Source organism: Erpetoichthys calabaricus, chromosome 16, assembly GCF_900747795.2.
Source record: "Erpetoichthys calabaricus chromosome 16, fErpCal1.3, whole genome shotgun sequence".
In the NCBI taxonomy this organism is placed as follows: domain Eukaryota; kingdom Metazoa; phylum Chordata; class Cladistia; order Polypteriformes; family Polypteridae; genus Erpetoichthys; species Erpetoichthys calabaricus.
Window position 1 is genome coordinate 41,938,253 of NC_041409.2, and position 23,288 is coordinate 41,961,540.

Below are 23,288 nucleotides of genomic sequence, written 5' to 3' on the forward strand. Positions count from 1 at the left end.
AGTCCAAAGACATGCAGGTTAGGTGCATTGGCGATTCTAAATTGTCCCTGGTGTGTGGGTGTGTGCGCCCTGCAGTGGGCTGGCACCTTGCCCGAGGTTTGTTTCCTGCCTTGTGCCCTGTATTTAGGATATAGCGGGTTGGATAATGGATGGATGGATGGACATTTGTATGCATAGCCCCATTTGCCCGTTTTCGTTTTTTTTCATTCTTCAGTAATATTTCAGCAAACCCGGAGCTTGTCAGTTCAAATCCTGGTACTGACACCACTGTGTGACCCTGAGGAAGTCACTTCACCTGCCTGTGCTGCAAAAAACCAAAGTAATGTAACAAATTGTACCTTAGATGTTGCAAGTTGCTGGAGTAAAGGCATAAGTCAAATAGATAAATATGTATTATACACTTAGGAACTATTCATTTATTTTCAGTTAAGTCATCTGCAGCAAACCTTTATAAATGAGGGTTTCTCCTTTTTAGATAATGCAAACTGTTTCTTCTTCATCAAGGTTTTCTCTTGGAGAGCTTTTTTCATTTCATTGAAAATTAAAGCAGCAGCTGCCAAAATATGTAGCTTTCTTATTAATTTTTCAACATTGTGTAAAATAACTATAAAGTAACATAAAAGGTTTAAATACTCGTTATCCTTTTAAACTAAAATATTACTAAAGAGGTACAAAAAAAGTAAAATGCATATGTTGTTTTTCTTTAAGGAGATTAAATATTACTGAAGAAAAAAAAAAACCTAAAACAGCCAAATGGGGCTTTGCATACGAACTTAAAAGGTTTAAATAAACAGAAATATATACCTTTTATTTTTACTTCCTTAACTTGTGGAGGGTGTATCTTGTAGCAAAGCCCTGTTTTTCATGAAAGCCCGTTTCAGTCAATAAGTCTTAAAAAGAGGTGTAAAGATATTGACAATAAGCTATGCAAACCCACCAAGACATGCAATCGTTTAAATCAAGGCGCGAGTCGAAAAACACCATCTGATACTATTAGTTAACGATTAACACATTTCTATATGTATTGTAAGCATACAATACAACTGATAATATGTTGCGCTTATTTATCTGGTGTACCGACATTTTTGCGCGTTTAACGGCTGAAATCTAACGTGGTTTGTGCCCTTCAGAATGAAAACAGTTTGCATTTACCTTTTTAATAAAAAGCGAGCTTTTAAGCCTGAGAAATCACTCCGTAAATGCACACGTTTAATTCTTTATCACTTCAAACAACTGAACTATCCAGAACATTTCAGGCATACATCCAGCATTCAAACTATGTATAAAAAGCACAACTGTTAAAGGAATTCAGCATTTCTTAATTGAAAATGTTCCTTTAATCCTCAACATGTCTCAATGAGTCGTTCTGGTGGTTTTACTTGACATTTTGATATTCTCGTTAATTGTGTTTGTAGTTGAGATGTTCTTTCCTGATTTATACTTGTTTTCTCGTTAATATTTGTTTCGCTGGTGTTAGTGTTCTGATTAGAGGTTATTGGTCCTTTGATGTCTTGACGGTTTCTTCTTAGAACAGCTCCTATTACGCAATTCCGTCACATACTGGTCTATTGTTTCTCCGCTTTTCTGGAAACATGTAAAAAAACTTGTGCCGCTCAAACGTCACATTGCGCTTTGGGTTGCAATACGTTTCGAATTTTTCAACTATTTTGTTCAATTTCATATTGTCTCCATCTTCTTCAAAATGAAAATTGTTATACACCTCTAGCGCCTTTTCGCCAATTACATGTAGAAGCATAGACGCTTTCATTTTTTCACTTTTCCTATCTGCTTCAATCGCAGCAACATACAACTTGAATCTCTGTTTAAATCTTTTCCAATTTTCAGCTACATTTCCCTTTAACTGGAGATTTGGTGGGGGCTGTAATCCTAACATATTTTTTTTTCTCTTTTGCTAGAACGTCTTAGCGCTTTCTGATCACGTTTTCGGGTTACTCACAGACACATGACTCGTTCAAAAGCTGAACCTCTTCTTCAGATTCCTCTTCCAATCCGCCACTTCTGACACCATGTAGTGATCTTGTTAGGTTCGTAGTTTAATCAATACACAGGATTGAAAGATATAATAACTTTTTAATAGACAGACTTTAGAGACATTTACTGTACAAGTTACTAATCGTTCTTTAGTTCACGCCCATTCTCCTACTTGCATCGGCATTCACAGGCATTACTAATCATTCTGTAAGTATCCCTTAATAGACCTTACTAATCAACTATCATTACAAAATCCAACGTGGTTTGTGCCCTTCAGAATGAAAACAGTTAGCATTTACCTTTTTAATAAAAGGCGAGCTTTTAAGCCTGAGAAATCACCCCGTAAATGCACATGTTTAATTGCACATGTGTTAATATGTATGCTTACACAGTATTAAAAGACACTCAAAAATTAACGTCATTTACCTTCATTCCCGCGTTTGACTCGTGCTGTAAATCTCTTCCTTGTTTTTAGTTCAAGTGATTACATAGGAGGCGTGATGACGCGATACGTGACTCCGCCTCCTCCATTAGAGTATATGGACAAAGAACAGGTTGCAGTTATGACCATTACACGTAGAATTTCGAAATGAAACCTGCCTAACTTTTCTAAGTAAGCTGTAAGGAATGAGCCTGCCAAATTTCAGCCTTCCACCTACACGGGAAGTTGGAGAATTAGTGATGAGTCAGTCAGTCAGTCAGTCAGTCAGTCAGTCAGTCAGTCAGTGAGTCAGTGAGGGTTTTGCCTTTTATTAATTAGTATAGATAATCAGAACAGAAATTGTTTCTCTTTAGAAAGTGCTGTGTGAGTAGTGGGTGACTGATGAGCTTAAAGAGAGACTGGTCGTGTGACTGGTGCACCCTGGGAAAAAGAGAAGTAGCCATGGGAGTGTGGGAGATCTTTTAAAGTGTCAAGTGAACACAAGCACAAAAATAAAAGCAAAAAAAGGTTAATATGTCACATGAAGTCCCAAGATCCACTTTCATACTTCCATTGTTCTTTCTTTTGTCCCATTTTTCTGTAGTCTTATTCTTTTTTCCCTTTCTGTTACCAAGTCTTTCCTTTCCTTTGTACTTTCCTATTTCATTCACTCTCTTTTTCATCTAGTTCTCATTCACTTTTATCTGTTACTGCAGTGGCATGAAAAAGTTTGGGCCTGCTTGCTTAAAATGTCTGTTACTGTGAATAGTGAAGTGAATACAAGATGAACTGATAACTCAAAAGGCATCAAGTTGAAGGTGACACATTTCATTTCAGCATTTTAAACAATATTAGTATATTGTTTTTATTTTGTACAATAGTACAGTGAAAAAATGAAAGGAGCATCATGCAGACGTTTGGGCACCCCAATATATCTGAGGTCTCAGATAATATTTCCCAAGGTCTCTATTCCTAATTTTACCATTAGGACAATGGCTTGTTCACAGTCATCACTAGGAAGCTCCAGGTGATGTAAATGTTAAAGCTGTATAAATTCTCTGACTCCTCAATCCTGTCCCAACAATAAGCAGCTATGGGCTCCTTCAAGCAGCTGCCTAGCACTCTGAACAATAAAAGAATTGACGCTCACAAAGTGCAAAGCATTAGATGGTTACAAGAAGGTTGCACAGCGTTTTCAGGTTGCTGCTTCCTCAGTTCGTAATTTTATTAAGAAATGACAGTTAACAGCAGTGGTGGAGGTCAACTTGAGGTCTGGAATACCAAGAAAAGTTTCTGACAGAACTGCTCATTCAATTGCTAGAAAGGCAAATAAACCCACCCCTATCTCCCCCCATTCCCCCCCCCCCCCAACTTCAAATGACAAACAGGAAGATTGAGCAGACTCTGGAGTGGCGGTCCACAGTTCTACTGTGCAGCGACACCTGAATAAATATCACCTCCATGGTACAGTGAGCACAAGAAAACCTTTCCTGCATCCTAGCCCCAAAATTCATCACCTGAAGTTTGCAAATGAACATCTAAACAAGCCAGATGCATTTTGGAAACAAGTTATGTGGACTGATGAAGTCAAAATAGAACTTTTGGCCACAATGTAGAAAGTAATGTCTGGAGAAAAAAGGGTGCAGAATTTCAGGAAAAGAACATGTCTCCAACTATTAAACATGAAAGTGGATCGATCAGGCCTTGGGCTTGTGTTGCAGCCAGTGGCACATGGAACATGTCATTGGTTGAAGGAAGAGTGAATTCAAATAAATAGCAGCAAATTCTGGAAGCAAACATCTGTAAAAAAGTTTAAGTTAAAAAGAGGACAAGATAATGATCTGAAACACACCTCCAAATCTACAATGGAATACATCAACAGGCACAAGCAGATGGTTTTGCCATGGCTCTCACAGTCAGTCAGTCAGTCAGTCAGTCAGTCATTACCCAACCCGCTATATCCTAACACAGGGTCACGGGGGTCTGCTGGAGCCAATCCCAGCAAGCACAGGGTGCAAGGCAGGAACAAATCCCGGGCAGGATGCCAGCCCACCGCAGGGCAGCTCTCACAGTCCTCTGACCTAAATATCATTGAAAATCTGTGGAAAGACCTCAAAAGAGCAGAGCATGCAAGACAATCCAAGTATTTTGCAGAATTAGAAGCCTTTTGCAAGGAACAATGGGGCAAAAATACCCCAAGTAAGAACTGAAATACTCTTAGCTGGCTACAAAAAGCGGCTACACGTTGTACAGTTACAGTTACACGTTACAGTTACAACCAGGGGGCTGGGCGGTCTCATGGTCTGAAACCCCTATAGATTTTATTTTTTTTCTCTCCAGCCATATGGAGTTTTTTTTGTTTTTTCTGTACCCCCTGGCCATCGGACCGTACTCTTACTCTATGTTAATTAGTGTTGTCTTATTTTAATTCTTACTTTGTCTTTTATTTTTCTTTTCTTCATCATGTAAAGCACTTTGAGCTACATTATTTGTATGAAAATGTGCTATATAAATAAATGTTGTTCTTGTTGTTGTGATACTTGCCAAAGGGGGTCTTACTAAGTACTGACCTTGTCGGGGGCCAGAATTTTGCTTCAGGCCCTTTTAATTTTTTTGGTATTTTGTACCTACTTTAATAAAAATGTAATCTTGCTTAAAATATTAGAGAAATGTGTCATCTTTAACTGTATGCCTTTTGGTGATCAGTTAATGTTCTGCTCACTTAACTGTTCACAGTAACAGACACTTTGAGCAAGTGAGCCCAAATGTTTGCATGTCACTGTACGGATACAATTTTCCCAAGATATAGGCAGTAACAAGAAAGAAAAAAAGTGTGAGCTCTGGAGAGATCAGAGAAGGACAAACATTTTAGGAAAGTTTGTTAGTATCTTATGTCCCTATTTCTGTAATGTGCAGAGAAACCAGAAGGCACAAAGCTGTGAAAGACTATAGATGAGCTGTGACAAAATCTCAGTGTAACTCTCTAGTCTTCACCTATCAAGGGAGGAAGATTGTAGAGTTTCTCTTCCAAGACCCCAAGACCTCAGTGACTCATGTTCATGCCAAGGCCAAGAGCAATAATGAATACAACTAGAGTGAGTTTCTAGTTGGGAAGAGAAAAAGCACAGACTTGTGCAAGAAGAGTGGAACGCACAGGCATGTCAGTTCATGAAATGAGCAAAGAAGCTTGTACTTAATATCTAGGAGCTTAAAGGCTGGAAAATGGAGTTACCGAGGGGCAATGCACAAAAAAAAAGCAATCTGAGTCGAATGCCAGTCAAAACCACAAAGTCAAAAATGAATTTTGTGTAAGAAGAATTTATAGATCAAAGTAACAAAAGTCCTAACTGTCTTAAATTCCTTCCCATAAATACTATATCTAGATAGGACTTTACCATGTGGTGAACAATGGGTTGTCAGTTCCAGTAACGACGGGCTACAAAAAGTGGTGTGATGATGTCATGAAATTTTCTAAACATTATTAACATAATTAAAATAAATATACACAATAATGACAGAAATTGATTCAGGAGGTTCAAAAACTAAAATTCACAAAAATTTAAAGACTCTTAAAGAGCCACTGTATCACCATACTACAGAAGGAAAGGAAAAAAAACAAACTTCACCAGCCGGCTAGCTGACTGAGACAAGCCTTCTCCTTTAAAATATACCGCCTAAGGTGCCACAAGCAAATGATCACAAAGTTAAAAAAGATCAAAAAAGCGCTCTGGTTTTAAGATCTGAAGCTTCAGACCTCCTGACCTAATGGTCCTGTTTTGTAGGAAATCAACTGAACAGAATGAGTCTCCTGAGAGTTAACCAACTGGTCACATTCTGACAGACTGGGGCTAAAACTCGACTTTTTTTACACACCCTGAAACCAAGAAAACATGAAATAATTTATTATAAAAAAGGGTACCTTGAGAAGATCACAAACATAGTTTCTACAAATATTAACATGAAAAGCTGTTCATTCCCAACTGTAGTAATTAGACACTGGGTGACTAACCCTCAAAATCCTTGATAGACAAAGAGCACTCACTGGGAAAAACACATTTTTGAGTCACTCCAGCATTATGGAGCTTGTGCCCCTCTCAGTCTCTCTCTGTCTTCATCTGACTTCTGGGTATCAAGACGCCCTTTTTGTATTCTTTTAAATAATTCACAGGGAGGTTTCAACTAAGATGCCAGTTGCAAATAGGGTTGACTTTTTACTTTTTTTAGACCTAAAATGGCATGGTAATAAAATGTACATGAAAAGTAACCACACCTGCAGTTTCTTTGACACAACAAACAAACATCTACATGGCACATGAAATAAGTGTAACTTTTTACAAATGTCTGATATTTTCAAAACTAATTTGTATTTAGGGAGTTCTACAAATTTACGGATTTGCTTTAATTGATAAAATTCAATCTGTGACTCAGTGATCAGTGAGCAGCAACTGATCATCTTCATTTACTGATTAACTCTGGACAGCAAATAATCATGGTTGTGGTGAGTATTTACATGAAAATTATTTTTAATCAAACAAAATTGGTTAAATCAGTTTTATCCAGCATAGGATTGAGAGGTAGCAGAGCCTGTGCTGGCTGTATTGGGTGTAAGGTCAGCAAGAACTCATCTTGGACAAAATGTCATTCCAGCACATGGCCCACATAAGCACACCCAGACCCAGCTTTTACTTGACAGTTCACACACATCTTTGGAGTGTGGGAAGAAAACAAACCAGAGTAACACACTCTTACACATTATTATTACTTATTATAGCACTGATGACTTCATCCAATGTGACTTACAACATTTGAAATACAAGTGGTTATACTTCTTTTGTTTTTTCTGGCTGGAGTAATTTGCTCAAGCTCAGACATTGTCATAGTAGGATCTGAACTCAAAACCTCGGAGTTTGAAGTTTAAAATCCTTAACCAGTATGCAAAACTGCATGCTGCTTGAGGAAAACATGAAGACTTTACACAGACAGTGAAGAGGTAAAGAATTCAAACTCAGCAAGCTAGATCTATAAGGGAGCCACTCTAGTCACTTTGCCATTGCACAGCCCTGAAATGATTATTGACAAGTTTGATTGTACTTAAGTGATTTTTTTTATCATTTTCAAGATATTAACCAAATTTCTTTCTATGACATTTCCATTGAATTAATCATATATTGTATTATTCAATTGACTACACAGCTCCATCTGTGGCTGGGTGTTTGACTTTCTGACAAACAGACCTCAGTCAGTAAGGACTGTCAATAATAATTCCACTGCACTGCTCACCAATATTGGCGTTCCATAAGGAACACAAGCCTCAGCCCACTGCTATCCTGTCTATTCACATATGGCTGCGTAGCAAAGCATGAAGGCAACAGTGTCATCAATTTTGCCAATGACACTACTGTGACTGTCCTTGTCAGTGACAACAATGAAGCTATGTGTATGGTGCCATAATGACAACCTCTCCCTGAACATTGTCAAAACAAAGAAGATCATTGGTGACTTCAGAAAGAACAAAGGCAGCCACGCTCCACTCCTCATCAATGCCACCCTCAACCAGACAGTTAGCAGCTTTAATTTCATGCTTGTCCAGATAACCAACTGCCTTTCATTTGTCTGCCAACCACAACCTACAGCCTCAAAAAGGTTCAGCAAAGGCTTTGTTTCCTGAGGATGCTAAAGAGCTTTGGGGTGGGAACCAAAACACAAGTGAACTTTTACCACTGCACCATTGAAAGCATCCTGACCAAATGCATCACGGTGTTGGTTCGTAACCTGACTCACCAAGATCACAAAGCACTGTCAGTATAGCTTCTAAAATTTTTGGGGCTGATCTTCCACAACTTCTTAGCATCTATTCAACCAAATGTTGAGAGCTGAATCCATCATCTCTGATGACAGCCATCCAGCTCATCCCCTGTTTTCACTTCTGCCTTCTTGAAAGCCTTGCCACTCACTCCACCTGCTTCAGGGACAGCTTCTTCCCCCAAGCCATAAGGTCATTAAAATCCCAGTAACCTCATCCTACCTACCCTGTACTTTGTACTGTAGCCACCTGCTGGTTTAGGTTTAATTATACTGTACATTTCTTTTTTATTTGTATTTGCTTTATTTATTTAATCTTCTGCTACTCTTATGTATTTACTGTAATTTTGTATATATCATCTCAATTGTGGCATAAGAATTTCACTATGTTCTCGCAGTGTATGTGACAGTAAAGATCTTTAATGCCTAATCTCTAAATGATTAGTGATTATTTAATTGAACAAAGAGTACATCACATTCAGTTCTTAGTTGAATTTTAACTGCTGTCACTTTCATGTCTAAACAGTTATGACCACCCAATTCAGACAGTAATTTCAACACACATCTTTTTAGTATTATCAAAAAGGCAAGTTTACAGGGAGATATTATAGTCACGGGGGACTTTAATTATCCAAATATTAACTGGGATAACCTTACAGATGGCGGAGTACAAGAGCAGGAGTTTTTAGAAGTAATCAATGACTGTTTTTTAACACAGCATGTTAAAGCACCAACACGGGGTGAAGCCTGTCTGGATTTAGTATTTTGTAATAATCAGGATAGAATTGAGGGTGTAGAGGTGATTGAACCACTAGGGTCAAGTGACCATAATGTAATACAATTCTCAGTATTTTGTAAGAGTGCAGATGCAAAGACTAAAATTGTTAAGTTGAACTTTGGTAGGGCTAATTTTGAGCAGATGCGACAAAGTCTAAGTAGGATACACTGGGATAAGCTTTTAAGTGTGGAGACAGTTGAGGAGCAGTGGAACAGGTTTAAAATGTTTTACATGTAATGCAGGACAGATACATCCCTAAATTTGGAAGTAATAGGAAATGAAAAAAAACTCCACGGTGGATTAATAAAGATTTAAAAAAGCAGTTGCAAAGGAAAAAACTGCTTTATAAGGCATATAAGACTAATGACAGCAAAGTGAATTGTAGAGCGTATGAGAACATGAGGGCAACCATTAAGAAGGATATCAGGAAGGCTAAAAGACAGTTGGAGAGGAATATAGCAGATAAGGTGAAAGAAAACCCTAAGAGATTCTTTCAGTATTTTAGTAGTAAAAGAACAGTCAAGGAGGAGGTCAAGTGCATCAGGAATAGTAAAGGGGAATTAAAAGATACAGACAGTGAAATAGCGGATGCATTAAACTTACATTTTTCTGAGGTGTTTACAAGTGAGCAAGTGGATAACCTCCCAGAGGTAACAGGGACTACTAAGGAGGTACTGAGGGATTTGGAAATTGTAGAGGGAGAAGTACTGCTCAGATTAAATAAGCTGAAATCGAACAAATCACCAGGATCAGATAATATTTATCCTCATGTTCTTAAGGAGGCTAGTGAGTACATATATAAACCCTTGACGCATATTTTTAGGAAGTCACTGCACACTGGAGAGATTCCGAAGGACTGGAAAATGGCAAATATCATCCCATTATATAAAAAGGGTGACAGGGCAGATCCAAGCAACTATAGGCCAGTAAGTTTAACATGCATCACAGGAAAATTAATGGAAGGAATTATTAAGGATAAGATCGAGCAACACCTGGCAAGGACAGGAGTTATTCTAAGCAGTCAGCATGGGTTCAGAAAAGGGAGGTCGTGTTTTACTAACATGCTGGAATTCTATGTGGAGGCAACAAAAGGATACAATCAATGTGGAGCATATGATATTATTTATCTGGACTTTCAGAAAGCATTTGATAAGGTGCCACATGAGAGGTTGGGCATCAAATTAAAAGAGGTGGGAGTTCAGGGTGATGTTTGTAGATGGGTGCAGAATTGGCTCAGACACAGGAAGCAGAAGGTGATGGTGCGAGGAACCTCATCAGAACTGGCTGATGTTAAGAGTGGTGTTCCACAGGGGTCAGTGCTAGGGCCGCTGCTATTTTTAATATATATAAATGATTTAGATAGTAATATAAGTAACAAGCTGGTTAAGTTTGTAGATGATACCAAGATAGGTGGATTAGCAGATAATTTGGAATCCGTTATATCATTACAGAAGGACCTGGATAGCATACAGGCTTGGGCAGATTTGTGGCAGATGAAATTTAATGTCAGTAAATGTAAAGTATTGCACATTGGAAGTAAAAATGTTAGGTTTGAATACACAATGGGCGGTTGGAAAATCGAGAGTACACCTTATGAGAAGGATTTAGGAGTCATAGTGGACTCTAAGCTATCCACTTCCCGACAGTGTTCAGAAGCCATTAAGAAGGCTAACAGAATGTTAGGATATATAGCACGATGTGTGGAGTACAAGTCCAAGGAGGTTCTGCTCAACCTTTATAATGCACTGGTGAGGCCTCATCTTGAGTACTGTGTGCAGTTTTGGTCTCCAGGCTACAAAAAGGACACAGCAGCGCTAGAAAAGGTCCAGAGAAGAGCGACTAGGCTGATTACAGGGCTACAGGGGTTGAATTATGAGGAAAGATTAAAAGAGCTGAGCCTTTACAGTTTAAGCAAAAGAAGATTAAGAGGTGACATGATTGAAGTGTTTAAAATTATGAAGGGAATTAGTGCAGTGGATTGAGACTGTTATTTTAAAATGAGTTCATTAAGAACACGGGGACACAGCTAGAAACTTGTTAAGGGTAAATTTCGCACAAACATTAGGAAGTTTTTCTTTACACAAAGAACGATAGAAACTTGGAATAAGCTACCAAGTAGTGTGGTAGACAGTAAGACGTTAGGGTCTTTCAAAACTCGACTTGATGTTTTCTTGGAAGAAATAAGTGGATAGTACTGGTGAGCTTTGTTGGGCTGAATGGCCTGTTCTCGTCTAGAGTGTTCTAATGTTCTAATGTTCTAATGATAAAAAGTCTAATTAGGAGAGAATTTGAATAAAGGACAGGATTTCCAAATGTGATAACTGCAAACAACTGCAAGCACCGTCAATGAACAGGAAACACCAACATTCCATAAACTCTAAGATCATCTGCAATTTCATTTGCTGTTTTAGAAGATTTGGTTGTTTATGTGGCATGGTATCTTACCATATAAGCTAACTGATGGAATTTGTTAATCAAAGTGACAATGTGCTTATTCATGTGCATACAAATTTAAGATAATTTGTGGTTTATAAACAAACCACGCATGGTAAGGATTTAGGATTTTTTTTTTTTTGATGCATACAGACAGTTTATAAATTGTTTGCAGAAATTTTAATTAAATAATTGCATGTTCATCTTTAGGTACATGATATGTGTGTTTTTATAAACAAGGCTGCACTAGATAAAGAGCCAAAGTCAAAGTCAGGGTTGTTCTGTTTTATCTGAAAGTAGCTGTTTATTAATATTTTTGCAAAACGTATGTATTTTGCACATTTTGAACATAACAACCAGATAACAAATGTGGATTATGTAATACAAGTAATTTGAAATTTTTTTTTTTTTTTCTCATATTGCTTGATATTGTCCAGCATTAGCCACCTTAGCGTCCCATATTATGAGAAAGGTTATGATGTGCTTTCTCCATGAAAATATGAGATTAAAAATGTTTTTTTTGCATGGAATAAGTAACATACAGTGATCCCTCGCTATATCACGCTTTGACTTTCACGGCTTCACTCTATCGCGATTTTTTCTCATACACGCTTACGTCACTATGCATGCGCTTTCTGAGAACTTTTATCTAAGCCCCACAATGGCTCCTAAACGTGCTGCTTTTTCTAAGCCTTCTGACAATGAAACTAAGCGCCAGAGGAAGATGCTTACCATCCAGGAGAAGGTGAAACTCTTGGATATGATCAAAGATGGCAATACCCTATAAAAGCCTCCTCACGCATATGAAAAGACAGCGCCAGCAACTGCCTATCAAGATGTTCTTCAGCTGCGCACCCAGACACCCACTGCCTACTCCTAGTACTCCTTCAGCGGAAGAAGACAACAACGCACCTGCTGAAGATGGTTCTATTCAATAAGGGCGCGCACAAAAAGGCGAGCTTCAAAAGGGCAACCTCAATTGGGCGCGGCGAATAAAGGCACGCGTAAATAAAGGCGAGCTTCAAAAGGGCGACCTCAAGAATTCGCTCAATTGAGGTCGCCCTTTTGAAGCTTGCCTTTTTTTACACGCGCCTTTATTCGCCACGCCCAATTGTGGTCGCTGTTTTGAAGCTCGCCTTTTTGGGTTCTTGAGGTCGCCCTTTTGAAGCTCGTCTTTATTTACGTGCACCTTTATTCGCCACGCCCAATTGAGGTCGCCATTTTGAAGCGCGCCTTTTTGTGCGCGCCCTTATTGAAGGATACCCTGAAGATACTGCACCACCTGAAGGCTCTTCTACTGAGGTCGTGCCTTCTTAGGTTAGTGGTTGTGTGTAAGAACTGTGTGTGTGTAATTAAATGTACAGTACAATAATAATAATATATTTGTAATGTCTAATATGTATTATTTTCTCTTATTTTGTCTAATATATTGGGTAATATGAGTGTAATGGTGACTAAAGGGTGTTATTTCATGTCTAGAGGGCTCTAATAATGTTAAAAAAACGTATTTAGAAGGTCGTAAACAGGTTTTCTATACTGTAACTGTGAAAATATTCGATTTATAAATAAAGAATCCTACTTCGCGAAAATTCATTTATCGCGGTAGAGTCTGTAACGGATTAACCGTGATAAACAAGGGTTCACTGTATAGAAGATATAATAACTTTTTGGTGGGGTATGCTTTTAAGGAAAACAAGATTTAATGGTTTGATATAACAACAATGAACTTGCTTAGGTTTTATTTTTTGCAGTATTTCTTTTGCTCTGGAGTAAATAATTGTTTTCAAATTAATGGAGTTATTTATTTTAGTACTGGTACTTGTAGTTTTTCCTGAAATGTGTTTGGTTAAAATTCTTCATACTACCAAGCCCTAAGTGTGGAGCACATATTGCTACCTATAGCACTGGACACTCATCTACAAAATGTTATGAGCCATCAGAATATAAAGATCTTCAACAATCCATCTTTTGCATTCTTGCAGACTTATTTTATTTTACTTAACTCCATAATTCAATTGAAGTGTTAGTTGACCATACATGTTCTGCATTTCCTCTCAACCTCAAATTACAAATTACTACCCTGTAATAACTGGCTGGAAGTGAGAAGAAAAATGGCACATGAGGGTACAAATGACTTCTAATAAAGTATTGCCTAGATGAGAGTGCTCTGTCGTCCTCAGTAGTGGTTCAAGAATGAATGCCGGCTTGCTGTTGTTTCAGTGTTTATATGTTGGTGGTCTTGAAAGGGACAGAGATACTTGGCTGAAGCAGAACTGGGTCACATGACCTTCAATGTTCTGAGGCTTGAACTGTAGGCAAAAAGGGAGCTGTGATTAGAGGCAGTGTCTCTTCTCTGTTTGGGCAGTATAGTTAGCTTTCTGGGAGCCCTGAAGATGTCCACTAAGCACACCTACATGACACCCCCAACATAGCCACAGACTTCTGTTCTACTTTGTCTTCAGTTACTGTAGCACACACACCAGATTTAGTCTACAAAGAACATTGCATATTAACAGCTTTACACCCATGATTCAGAGTCCCCACTTTCAGAACTTGGGCTCTCACAGAATTTCTCACAAAAATAAATGTTACTTCCTTGGCCTCATGTTTATGCTAATTCTTGTACTAATCTTTCACTGACATTTGGTCAGGATTCATTATATCTTAAAAACCTACAAGACCAGGAATCATAAACAATGAGTTTGTTTAATGTATTGTGAGCAAATCTGGGAGGCCAAAATTAATCACTGTATACTTCACATTGCAATATAATCGAGGAAGACAATCATTTTAAGACCTGCCTGAACTCGGGACACCATTTGCAATCTGTGAAAGAGTTGAATCTAGTCTAAGATTGGGGCAATTACCCTATTATCTTATTATATACTGCTCAAACAAAATTAAAAGTACACTTTGAAAACACATCAGATCTCAACAGGAAAAAAATCATGCTTGATATCTATACTGATATGGACTGGGTAATGTTTTAGCAATGAAAGGATGCCACATCATTTGATGGAAATGAAAATGATCAACCTACTGAGGGCTGAATTCAAAGAAACCCGAAAATCAAAGTGAAAAAATGATGTGGCTGACTAGTCCATTTTGCCGAAATTTCATTGCAGCAACTCAGAATCATACTCAGTAGTTTGTATGGCACCCACGTGCTTGTATGCATGCCTGACAATGTCGGTTTGGGAGGGAACATGCTCCTAATGAGAAGACAGATGGTGTCCTGGGGGATCTCCCCCCAGATCTGGACCAGGGCATCACTGAGCTCCTGGACAGTCTGAGGTGCAACTTGGTGGCATCAGATGGACCAAAACATAATGTCCCAGAGGTGTTCTATTGGATTTAGGTCAGGCAAGTGTGGGGGCCAGTCAATGGTATCAATGCCTTCTTCCTCTAGGAACTGCCTGCATACTCTTGCCACATGACGCCGGGCATTATCATCCACCAGGAGGAACCCAGGACCCACTACACCAGCGTAGGGTCTGACAGTGGGTCCAAGGATTTCATCTCGATACCTAATGGCAGTCAAATTGCCGTTGTCTAGCCTGTAAAGGTCTGTGCGTCCCTCCATGGATATGCCTCCCCAGACCATCACTGACCCACCACCAAACTGGTCATGCTGAATGATATTACAGGCAGCATAACGTTCTCCACAGCTTCTCCAGACCCTTTCATGTCTGTCACATGTACTCAGGGTTAACCCGCTGTCATCTGTGAAAAGCACAGGGCGCCAGTGGTGGAAATGGCTATTTCTGGTATTCTATGGCAAATGCCAATCGAGCTCTACGGTGCTGGGCAGTGAGCACAGGGCCAACTAGAGGATGTCGGGCCCTCAGGCCACCCTCATGAAGTCAGTTTCTGATTGTTTGATCAGAGGCATTCACACCAGTGGCCTGCTGGATGTCATTTTGTAGGGCTCTGGCAGTGCTCATCCTGTTCCTCCTTGCTCAAAGGAGCAGATACCGGTCCTGCTGATGGGTTAAGGACCTTCTACGGCCCTGTCCAGCTCTCCTAGAGTAACTGCCTGTCTCCTGGAATCTCCTCCATGCACGAGATTGTGCTGGGAGACACAGCAAACCTTCTGGCAGTGGTATGTATTGATGTGCCATCCTGGAGAAGTTGGAGTACCTGTGCAACCTCTGTAGGGTCCAGGTACAGTATTACCTCATGCTACCAGTAGTGACACTGACTATAGCCAAATGCAAAATTAGTGAAAAAACAGATAAGGAGGGAAAAATGTCAGTGGCCTCCACCTGCTAAATGATTCTTGTTTTGGGGGTCGTCTCATTGTTACCCCTCTAGTACACCTGTTGTTAATTTTATTAACACCAAAGCAGCTGAAACTGATTAACAACCCCCTCTGTTGCTTAACTGACCAGATCTATATCCCAGACATTTCATTGACTTGATGCTATACTCTGATTAAAAAGTGTTCTTTTAATTTTTTTGAGCAGTTTATTATATATTATATAGCATAATTCTTGGCTAGTCATCTTATCTTTTAATTTTTTAGATATGGCACTTCTAAATACACTTCTACATACAGAGATTACGTCTTGAAAGGAATTATGTATTCATCGAATTGTTTTACTTTGGTCGGAGTGGTGGCTCTGAGGCTAGGGATCTGCACTGACAATTGGAAGGTTGCCGGTTCGAATGCCAAAAAGGGACTCGGCTCTGTTGGGCCCATGAGCAAGGCCCTTAAACTGCAATTGCTCCGTCCTGGGTATGACATTAATCTGCATCCATCCCTGCATGTAGGCCCTCCAACCTGCAGGGAAAACTTGGGGGTTGGTGGCAGAATTGGCACTCCAGCCACCATACAAAACCTCACACTGTTCCACTCCATCTGAACTAGTGTGGTGCTGAGGTACCACCCGTTGCATGGCTGCACTCGGGTCTTAATCTGGACCCTAAATTGGTTTGTCGTGTGGTAGGTGCGGCAATGCACTGTATCAGTGCAAGCTCCTAACCTCTGAATTGTTTTACTTCCCTAAACAGAATTGCAAAAATTGATTTTTACCCACCCCTTTTCACTGGGTCTATAAATTCTCAAAGAAAGACAACTAAGTTAGAGCAGAAGAAATAATTAGAATCATGCAAGACTGATGCTATTCAAGAGATTTTCCTACTCGCACAGCATTGTGAATTCTATTTTTCACCAGCCCTAGTCTAGGTGTTTGGATACTACTCAAAAATTATTTTGTTATTAGAGTCCTTAGTAAACCTCTCTGGACGTGATGTTTGGGACTGAAAGGATCTGCTTGTGGTAAAGGATATACTAATGCCTCAGAATGTTGTGGAAACAAACTTAATTCTAGCAGTACTTGATGAACAGTTAGATCATTCAGCTGGGTTTGCAGTACACTTTGGTCTTTTTAGAGCTGCTTGCTCTATGAAAATCCTCTGTTCATTTGTATACTGGTCAAAGCTTTTATTGTAGCCATGGTAATACAATGGCATGTTTAAAAGGACATTACTTTTATTTGCCAAAAGATGAAAAATATTGACAATGCAATCAAATAATCACAGGATAAAGCCAGTAGATCTAACAACACACCAGCAACAATAACGTAACCAATTAAAGTTTAATAATGATCAGGATTTTGCAGGGAGAGTGATTGAAAAGAGTGGATAAGTTTAAATATCTAGGAACAGTGGCAGCCCAAGATCGAGAATTAGATGCAGAGATAACCCACAAAGTGCAGCGTGAACGGGACAATTGGAAGAAGGTATCAGGAGTATTTAAATGATGTATGGAGCTGAGACATGGGCAGTAAAAGGAGCACAGGAGAAGGTGGATATGGCAAAAATGAGAATGTTGAGATGGGTTTGTGGAGTTACTAAAAATGATCAGAATAAGAAATGTGACAATCAGAGGTACAACAAAAATGGCAGAGAAATCTAAGAAAGGACAGGAAAGGAGGTTGAACTGGCATGGGTATGTGATGAGGAGAGACAATAAATATGTGGGCAAAAGTGTGATGGGAATGGTGAAGAGTACAGGGAAAGAGAAAGCGAGGGAGGCCAAAGCAGAGGTGGATGGATAAAGTAAAAGAAGATCTGAAGGAAAAGAGCTTGATTGGAGTGACGCATGAGCTGTATGGAGAAGGTTGACTAAACACATAGACCCTCATATAGAAGTGGGAAAGATGAAGAAGAAGAAGAAGAAGAGTGATCTGAGTCTTGAAGAAGAAGTGAAAGGTTCTAAAAACGAATTCCCCCTAAAAACTGGCCACTGGGAATTTTCATGTTTGGCAGGAGAATGCCAAAAGTAAGCTGAAAGTTAACTTTAAAAAAAAAAAAAAAGATTAAACAAATATTTAAATGTTCTGCTTTCTGGAAACACTTATCCTTTCCCCTTTTTGAGATGATCAGTGCAGCTGCCTCCTCTGGCCATTTAAACCCTAATAATAATATTGCAATTATTACATGAGTTTTGAAGCACGTTAAAGACCCTACTCTGTGACAGAGTTACAGACCCAACCCCCCCCCCCATTAATATGGATACAAAACTGTTAGCAAAAGTTCTGGCCTGCCGCTTACAGAAAGTCATTAGCAAATTAATGCACCCTGACCAGTCTGGTTTCATACATTCAAGGTTAGCCTCAGTTAACACAAGAAGACTTCTGCATGTCATTAATTCAGCTCCCTCCCTTCCTAGCCCTGCTGCACTCCATTCCCTGGATGCTGAAAATGGCTTTGATAGCATGAATTGACAATTGTTATGGCAAGATGTGGACAGAATGGGCTTTGGTCAAAGTTTTATAAATATGGTGAAAACTCTTTTCTTATAAATATGGTGAAAACCCCTTCCCCTCTGTAGTTCTCCTGTCTAATTCAAATATCTCACATCCCTTCCCCATTAGTTGGGGAGCTAGGCAAGGCTGTCTTTTGTCTCCTTACTCTTCAAATTATCTCTCAAACCACTTGCAATTGCCATCCATAATTCTCAGCTCCTAACTCCTATTACAATTTCAAATTCCAGTCATATGATATCCTTATATGCAGACAACATCCTCCTCTACCTAGGTAATGCCCCGACTGACATCCTGTGTGTGCTAGAACTGTTTAGGTGTTTCAAAGCCCTGTCCAGTTACAAAATTAATTGGTTTAAATCATCTCTCTTGTCTCTTAACGATATGTGCTGTCAATTCTCCCCACTGTCTGTCATCCCTGTATCTAATAGTAGAAGATATTTAAGAGTTGATATTACTGCCTCAATCTCAGACATATTCTTTAATGCCACATTTTTGCTGATGCGAAAGCCTCCATAAACACCTGGTCCAAACTCACCCTGTCTTTTCAATCTTGTTTGGCCATTATCAAAATGAATATTGTACCCTGCTTCAACTTCATTAACTCCATGCTGCCACTTCTACTACATTTTGGACAAAATTAGATAGATAGATAGATAGATAGATAGATAGATAGATAGATAGATAGATAGATAGATAGATAGATAGATAGATAGATAGATAGATAGATACTTTATTAATCCCAAGGGGAAATTTACAATTAGATCACTGATCTCAATGTTCCTCTGGAATGGCAAGAGACCAAACCTTAAACATTCAACCCTGGTTAGAGATAGATTGAGTGCAGGTGTAGCGCTGCCTGACCTAGAACTATACCATTGGGCTTTTGCCATCTATCCTATTTTGTCATGGCTGTGTCCTCCCCCTGTATCCAGCAGACAGTGCTCTTTTTTCCTGGAATGTGTTTCTTGATGCAGAATTGACTAGAACCCAAATACTATACCTTTTGTACCCAGGCAGAAAAAATTTAAAAAAGAGATACAGTATATGTATTTAGCTTGCTTTAACATGTAACATTCATTCCCAGAAATATAATGCATAACCCTGTATATATACATAGAGAGAAGCATTGGGACATCTCAACTAAGTCTGAGAATGCTGACAAAATCAGATGTCCCATCCAGCAGCTAAGAATGTCGGTGGTATAGTGACTCCTCTGATGTCATACTGGATCTTTGTCATTATAAACACTCACATAATTACATATTCATAGAATTCATGTCAGAACTGGCTGATTATTAATACCTTCATACACACTGGATTCTGTAACCATCTTGGTTAAACAGACATCAGCACTTCCCAAAACAACCTGCTTGTGTCCTTCACATTTTCTCTGCCTATGTCCCTAAGCTGACTTATAGCTGTCCTTTGTCAATCTCCCTGGCTGTATCTCTTTCTCCCCGCTGAATTGCATGGATTTGTGAGTTACAGTGGCACAAATAATCCTCTTGCTACACCCCTTCGTACCCTTACATGGCTCCCTATAGAATCCTCCCTTGCTTTCCACTTTCACTTCAAGGTGCCTTATTTCCCTCCTTGAAGATTAAAGCCACCAAATTTGCCTTGGGACCTATTTTTCCATATGCCATCAACATCTGGCATCCATGTGGAAGAGTTACTTGCACCCTCTGGAAAATGGCACTCCCTCATGCCTATATTTCATAACCCTGCTCTTCAATAGGTGACAGGCACTGTTATATCTTACCTTGGCAGTGTGCTGGAATTAGTGTTCTGGGAGATGTGTTTAATTGTTTGGGGCTTATGATGTTCCAGTCTTAAATTTCCAAGCACATTTTCATCTCACTGGTTCCAGTTTCTTTTTCTAACTTCAACTCTGATCAGTGCTTAGGACATGTGGAATTTCTCTGACTACATCCCCTACCAAATCACTTACTCTTTGTTTTGTTCTTTCTCTCCCAAGAAAAAATCTGTCTCTACCCTCTACTCTTTACTTTGCAAAGCATCTTATAAACCTATGCCCTTGACTTCTCTTTGGTCCAGAGACCTTTCTCCTCTCCCTTCATCCTTTTCATGGGACACAGTTCTCTCCAATGTAAGGCGTTGTTCTAAAAATCCAAACTACCAGCACAGCCAGTTCAGAATTCTAAACAGACACTATCCTACTCCCCGCAAGTGGTGATGGGGCTCACTGCTGATCCTCTCTGTCATTTATGTGCCCTTGGTTTTCCCGGCACTTTTCTCGACATGTTCTGGCACCATCCCCCTGTCTTTTCTTTTTGAACATGTGTACTGTATTGTCACCTAATGTCTTCCTTTCTTTCCTGCAGTATCCCTCTGTTACCTCAAATCTTTCTTCTTTTAGACCTTTCTAGGCTTCTGCTCAGATTCTCTGAATGCAAGTTATTCTGTCTGGGTACCCTGGGAGCCAAACTAATTATTGCCTTCTGCTGGAAGACACCGGAATGCATCTCTGTTGACAACTGGCAGTCATCCTTCTACAATTTAATACATTTGGAGTTGTCTGAAGTGTGGATTAATGGTGCTTCCAGTAATGCAATTGTATCCTGGTCTGCTGCAGCTCATTTTTTAAAATCTCACCTTATTTTTTTTTTTTTTAAAATAATCCCTTGGCTCAGGCTGGGTGGGAGTTACTTTGAGTGTTTTGTCCATTTATTCCTGTAAATTTGTTTTTTCTCAATAAAAACTTGATCACAAAAAAAAATAATGTTTAAATGAACAAGCTGATTTATACAGAAATCATGCGACAAGGTGAAACTAAACCTGGCCAAAAGAGAGATCACAATTAAAATTTCTTTTACCTGACCAAAATGTGATCTGACTACCTGCAACAAAAACTCTGGTTATTTATACTAAATATAAGAAGGAGAAGATCATTTTACAACTGCATATCTTGTTTAGCCAGTTGCAAGAGTCCTCATTCTCTAATTTTCTTATTTCTAACAATTGTTAATGTAAGACATACAGTCACAAAAGCCCAAAAGACTGAGACCATCCTAAACTAATGAAATGTGTTTTGTTTATTATTTTAACCAATAACGTGAACATAAAGGAATGCATGCTGCTGTCTTCAAAAGCATTACTGCTATGATGTAATAGTTAATGCCACCCTGAACTCAAGTAAATGGCAATTAACATCAACGCCACCAACAACTTGGCATGGTCATGAATTAATGTCTGTGATCCTATTAAAACCTCAAGCAAAATGGTGCACAATGAAGTAAATAAAGCAACAATAAAAATTAATGACAATAAAAAGACAATTCTTGCAGAATGTTTTCAGCACTCACATTGTGTATGCAGGACCTGTGTGGCAGCCCCTGAATATTTAGTACACTAATGGATATGGAATGAAAGACTGGGAATTGAACTGCTAGAACAAGGATCACAGGTTTATAAGAAAAATAGAAAGATTAGTGACAAAATGCGAAAGTGCATTGATTTTAAATAAAATGTTGGATTTTGATAAAAATAGTGTCATTTTAATAAAACCAACTGTTAGCATGGACAGTCCATTAAAACTCTGACCTCGACAGTGGGTGTTTATCGTCATTCCAGATGAATGAGACTCCTTCTAAATGTCTGTTTTGCCTGCCTTTCACTTTGTTGTCTGTTGTTGCCTTTTTCTAATTTCAGTTTCAATTCCCACAAATTCTGTCCAATCAACAGCACATATCTGAGTGTCGTCAGAGCAGCTCCTGATTGGCTCTTGTTAATTATCTGCGTTGTGCCCCGCCTTTACACACTCACAGATTTACTCACTTGTTTTCTTTTTTCTCCTTTCAGACTTTTGTCCACTCACACTGGACATCAACACCGCTCACAGAGAGCTCCGTCTGTCTGAAAGGAACAAGAAGGTGACACGGGGGAAGAAAAAGGTTTGCTATTCTGATCATCCCCTCAGGTTTGACTGGTGGGAACAAGTTCTGTGCAGAGAGGCTCTGGCTGGGACTCGCAGTTACTGGGAAGTGGAGTGCAGTGGAGATGAGATGGCGATAGGAGTCTCATATGAAGGACTGTGCAGGAAAGGAGAAGACAAGGAGTGCGGCCTTGGATTGAATGACAAGTCCTGGAGTTTGTGCTGTTCTAATTCACAATACTCTGTGTGTCATAATAAAGAGGAGATGGTAATCAGTGCCCCCTACAGCCCAGAATAGGTGTGTATCTGGATTGTCCTGCTGGCTCTCTGTCATTTTACAGCATCTCACACACATTGACCCTCCTGCACAGGTTCAACACCTTCATCACCGAGCCACTTTATGCAGGGTTTTTGCTTTGTCGTGACAGCAGTGTTACCATCTGCCACCTGTCCAGTCAACATTGAGCATATCCTGCACTGCTCACTTTATGTTTCCACAAATGTTTTTTATATTAGTATTTTAGTTCAATACACATTTGAATTTAGAGATTAAAAAGCAGAGAGAGTGCTGACATTATATTTTTGATTTTTGGTTTGAACATTCAGTCATGTGAGGTGTTTGTGTCATGGAGAGAGACATCAGCATAGCTCATGATTGCCATTGAATGTACAGTAATCTGTTGAGTAGAATATGCTATCCTTCTGGAATGTTATCACGGAAAGGAACAAGGTAGATTATGCATCATAACCGATTCACAAGCATATATAACTATGTGAAAGCACATGGAGTAAGTGACAGAGATGATGTCTCCAGAGATCACTTAAGGTGTCTGCAACTTCTGAATTAATTCATTCTGACTGTTTGAAAATGAAGACTCACTGGTCATTTAAATTTCTGCAGAGTACTGATGGAATTTGGTGTTTTACTGGGAGGCAATTCATGTCACATTGGAAATTAAAACTTCACCTCTTCTTCCTGATCTCATATTTGTCTCCTTCATCCTGTTGAAGAAAACCTGAGGAGCAGATGGACTTCACTGTCATCATTTAAAAGAGAAGTCACTTTTTCTGCTTGTGAAAATATTACCTTTACATTGACATACACATTCCTTGTACTGATTTCCTAGACCAACAGGACCTTTGAAGGAGTGGTTTATCACCCGGACATCAGAGTGTGTATATGGAGGCAAATGA

General features: G+C 39.2%; 1 protein-coding gene across 1 annotated transcript in view; it reads left to right on the forward strand.

The window, feature by feature from the left end:
* LOC127526057 (tripartite motif-containing protein 16-like) overlaps window positions 1–22,392 on the forward strand; it is a 37,088-nt gene extending 14,696 nt beyond the window's left edge. The window contains exon 6 of the mRNA XM_051920053.1: window positions 22,022–22,392. Within this exon, the coding sequence (XP_051776013.1) occupies window positions 22,022–22,392 (371 nt within the window). The remainder of the gene's footprint in view (window positions 1–22,021) is intronic.
* The last annotated feature ends 896 nt before the right edge of the window (window positions 22,393–23,288 follow it).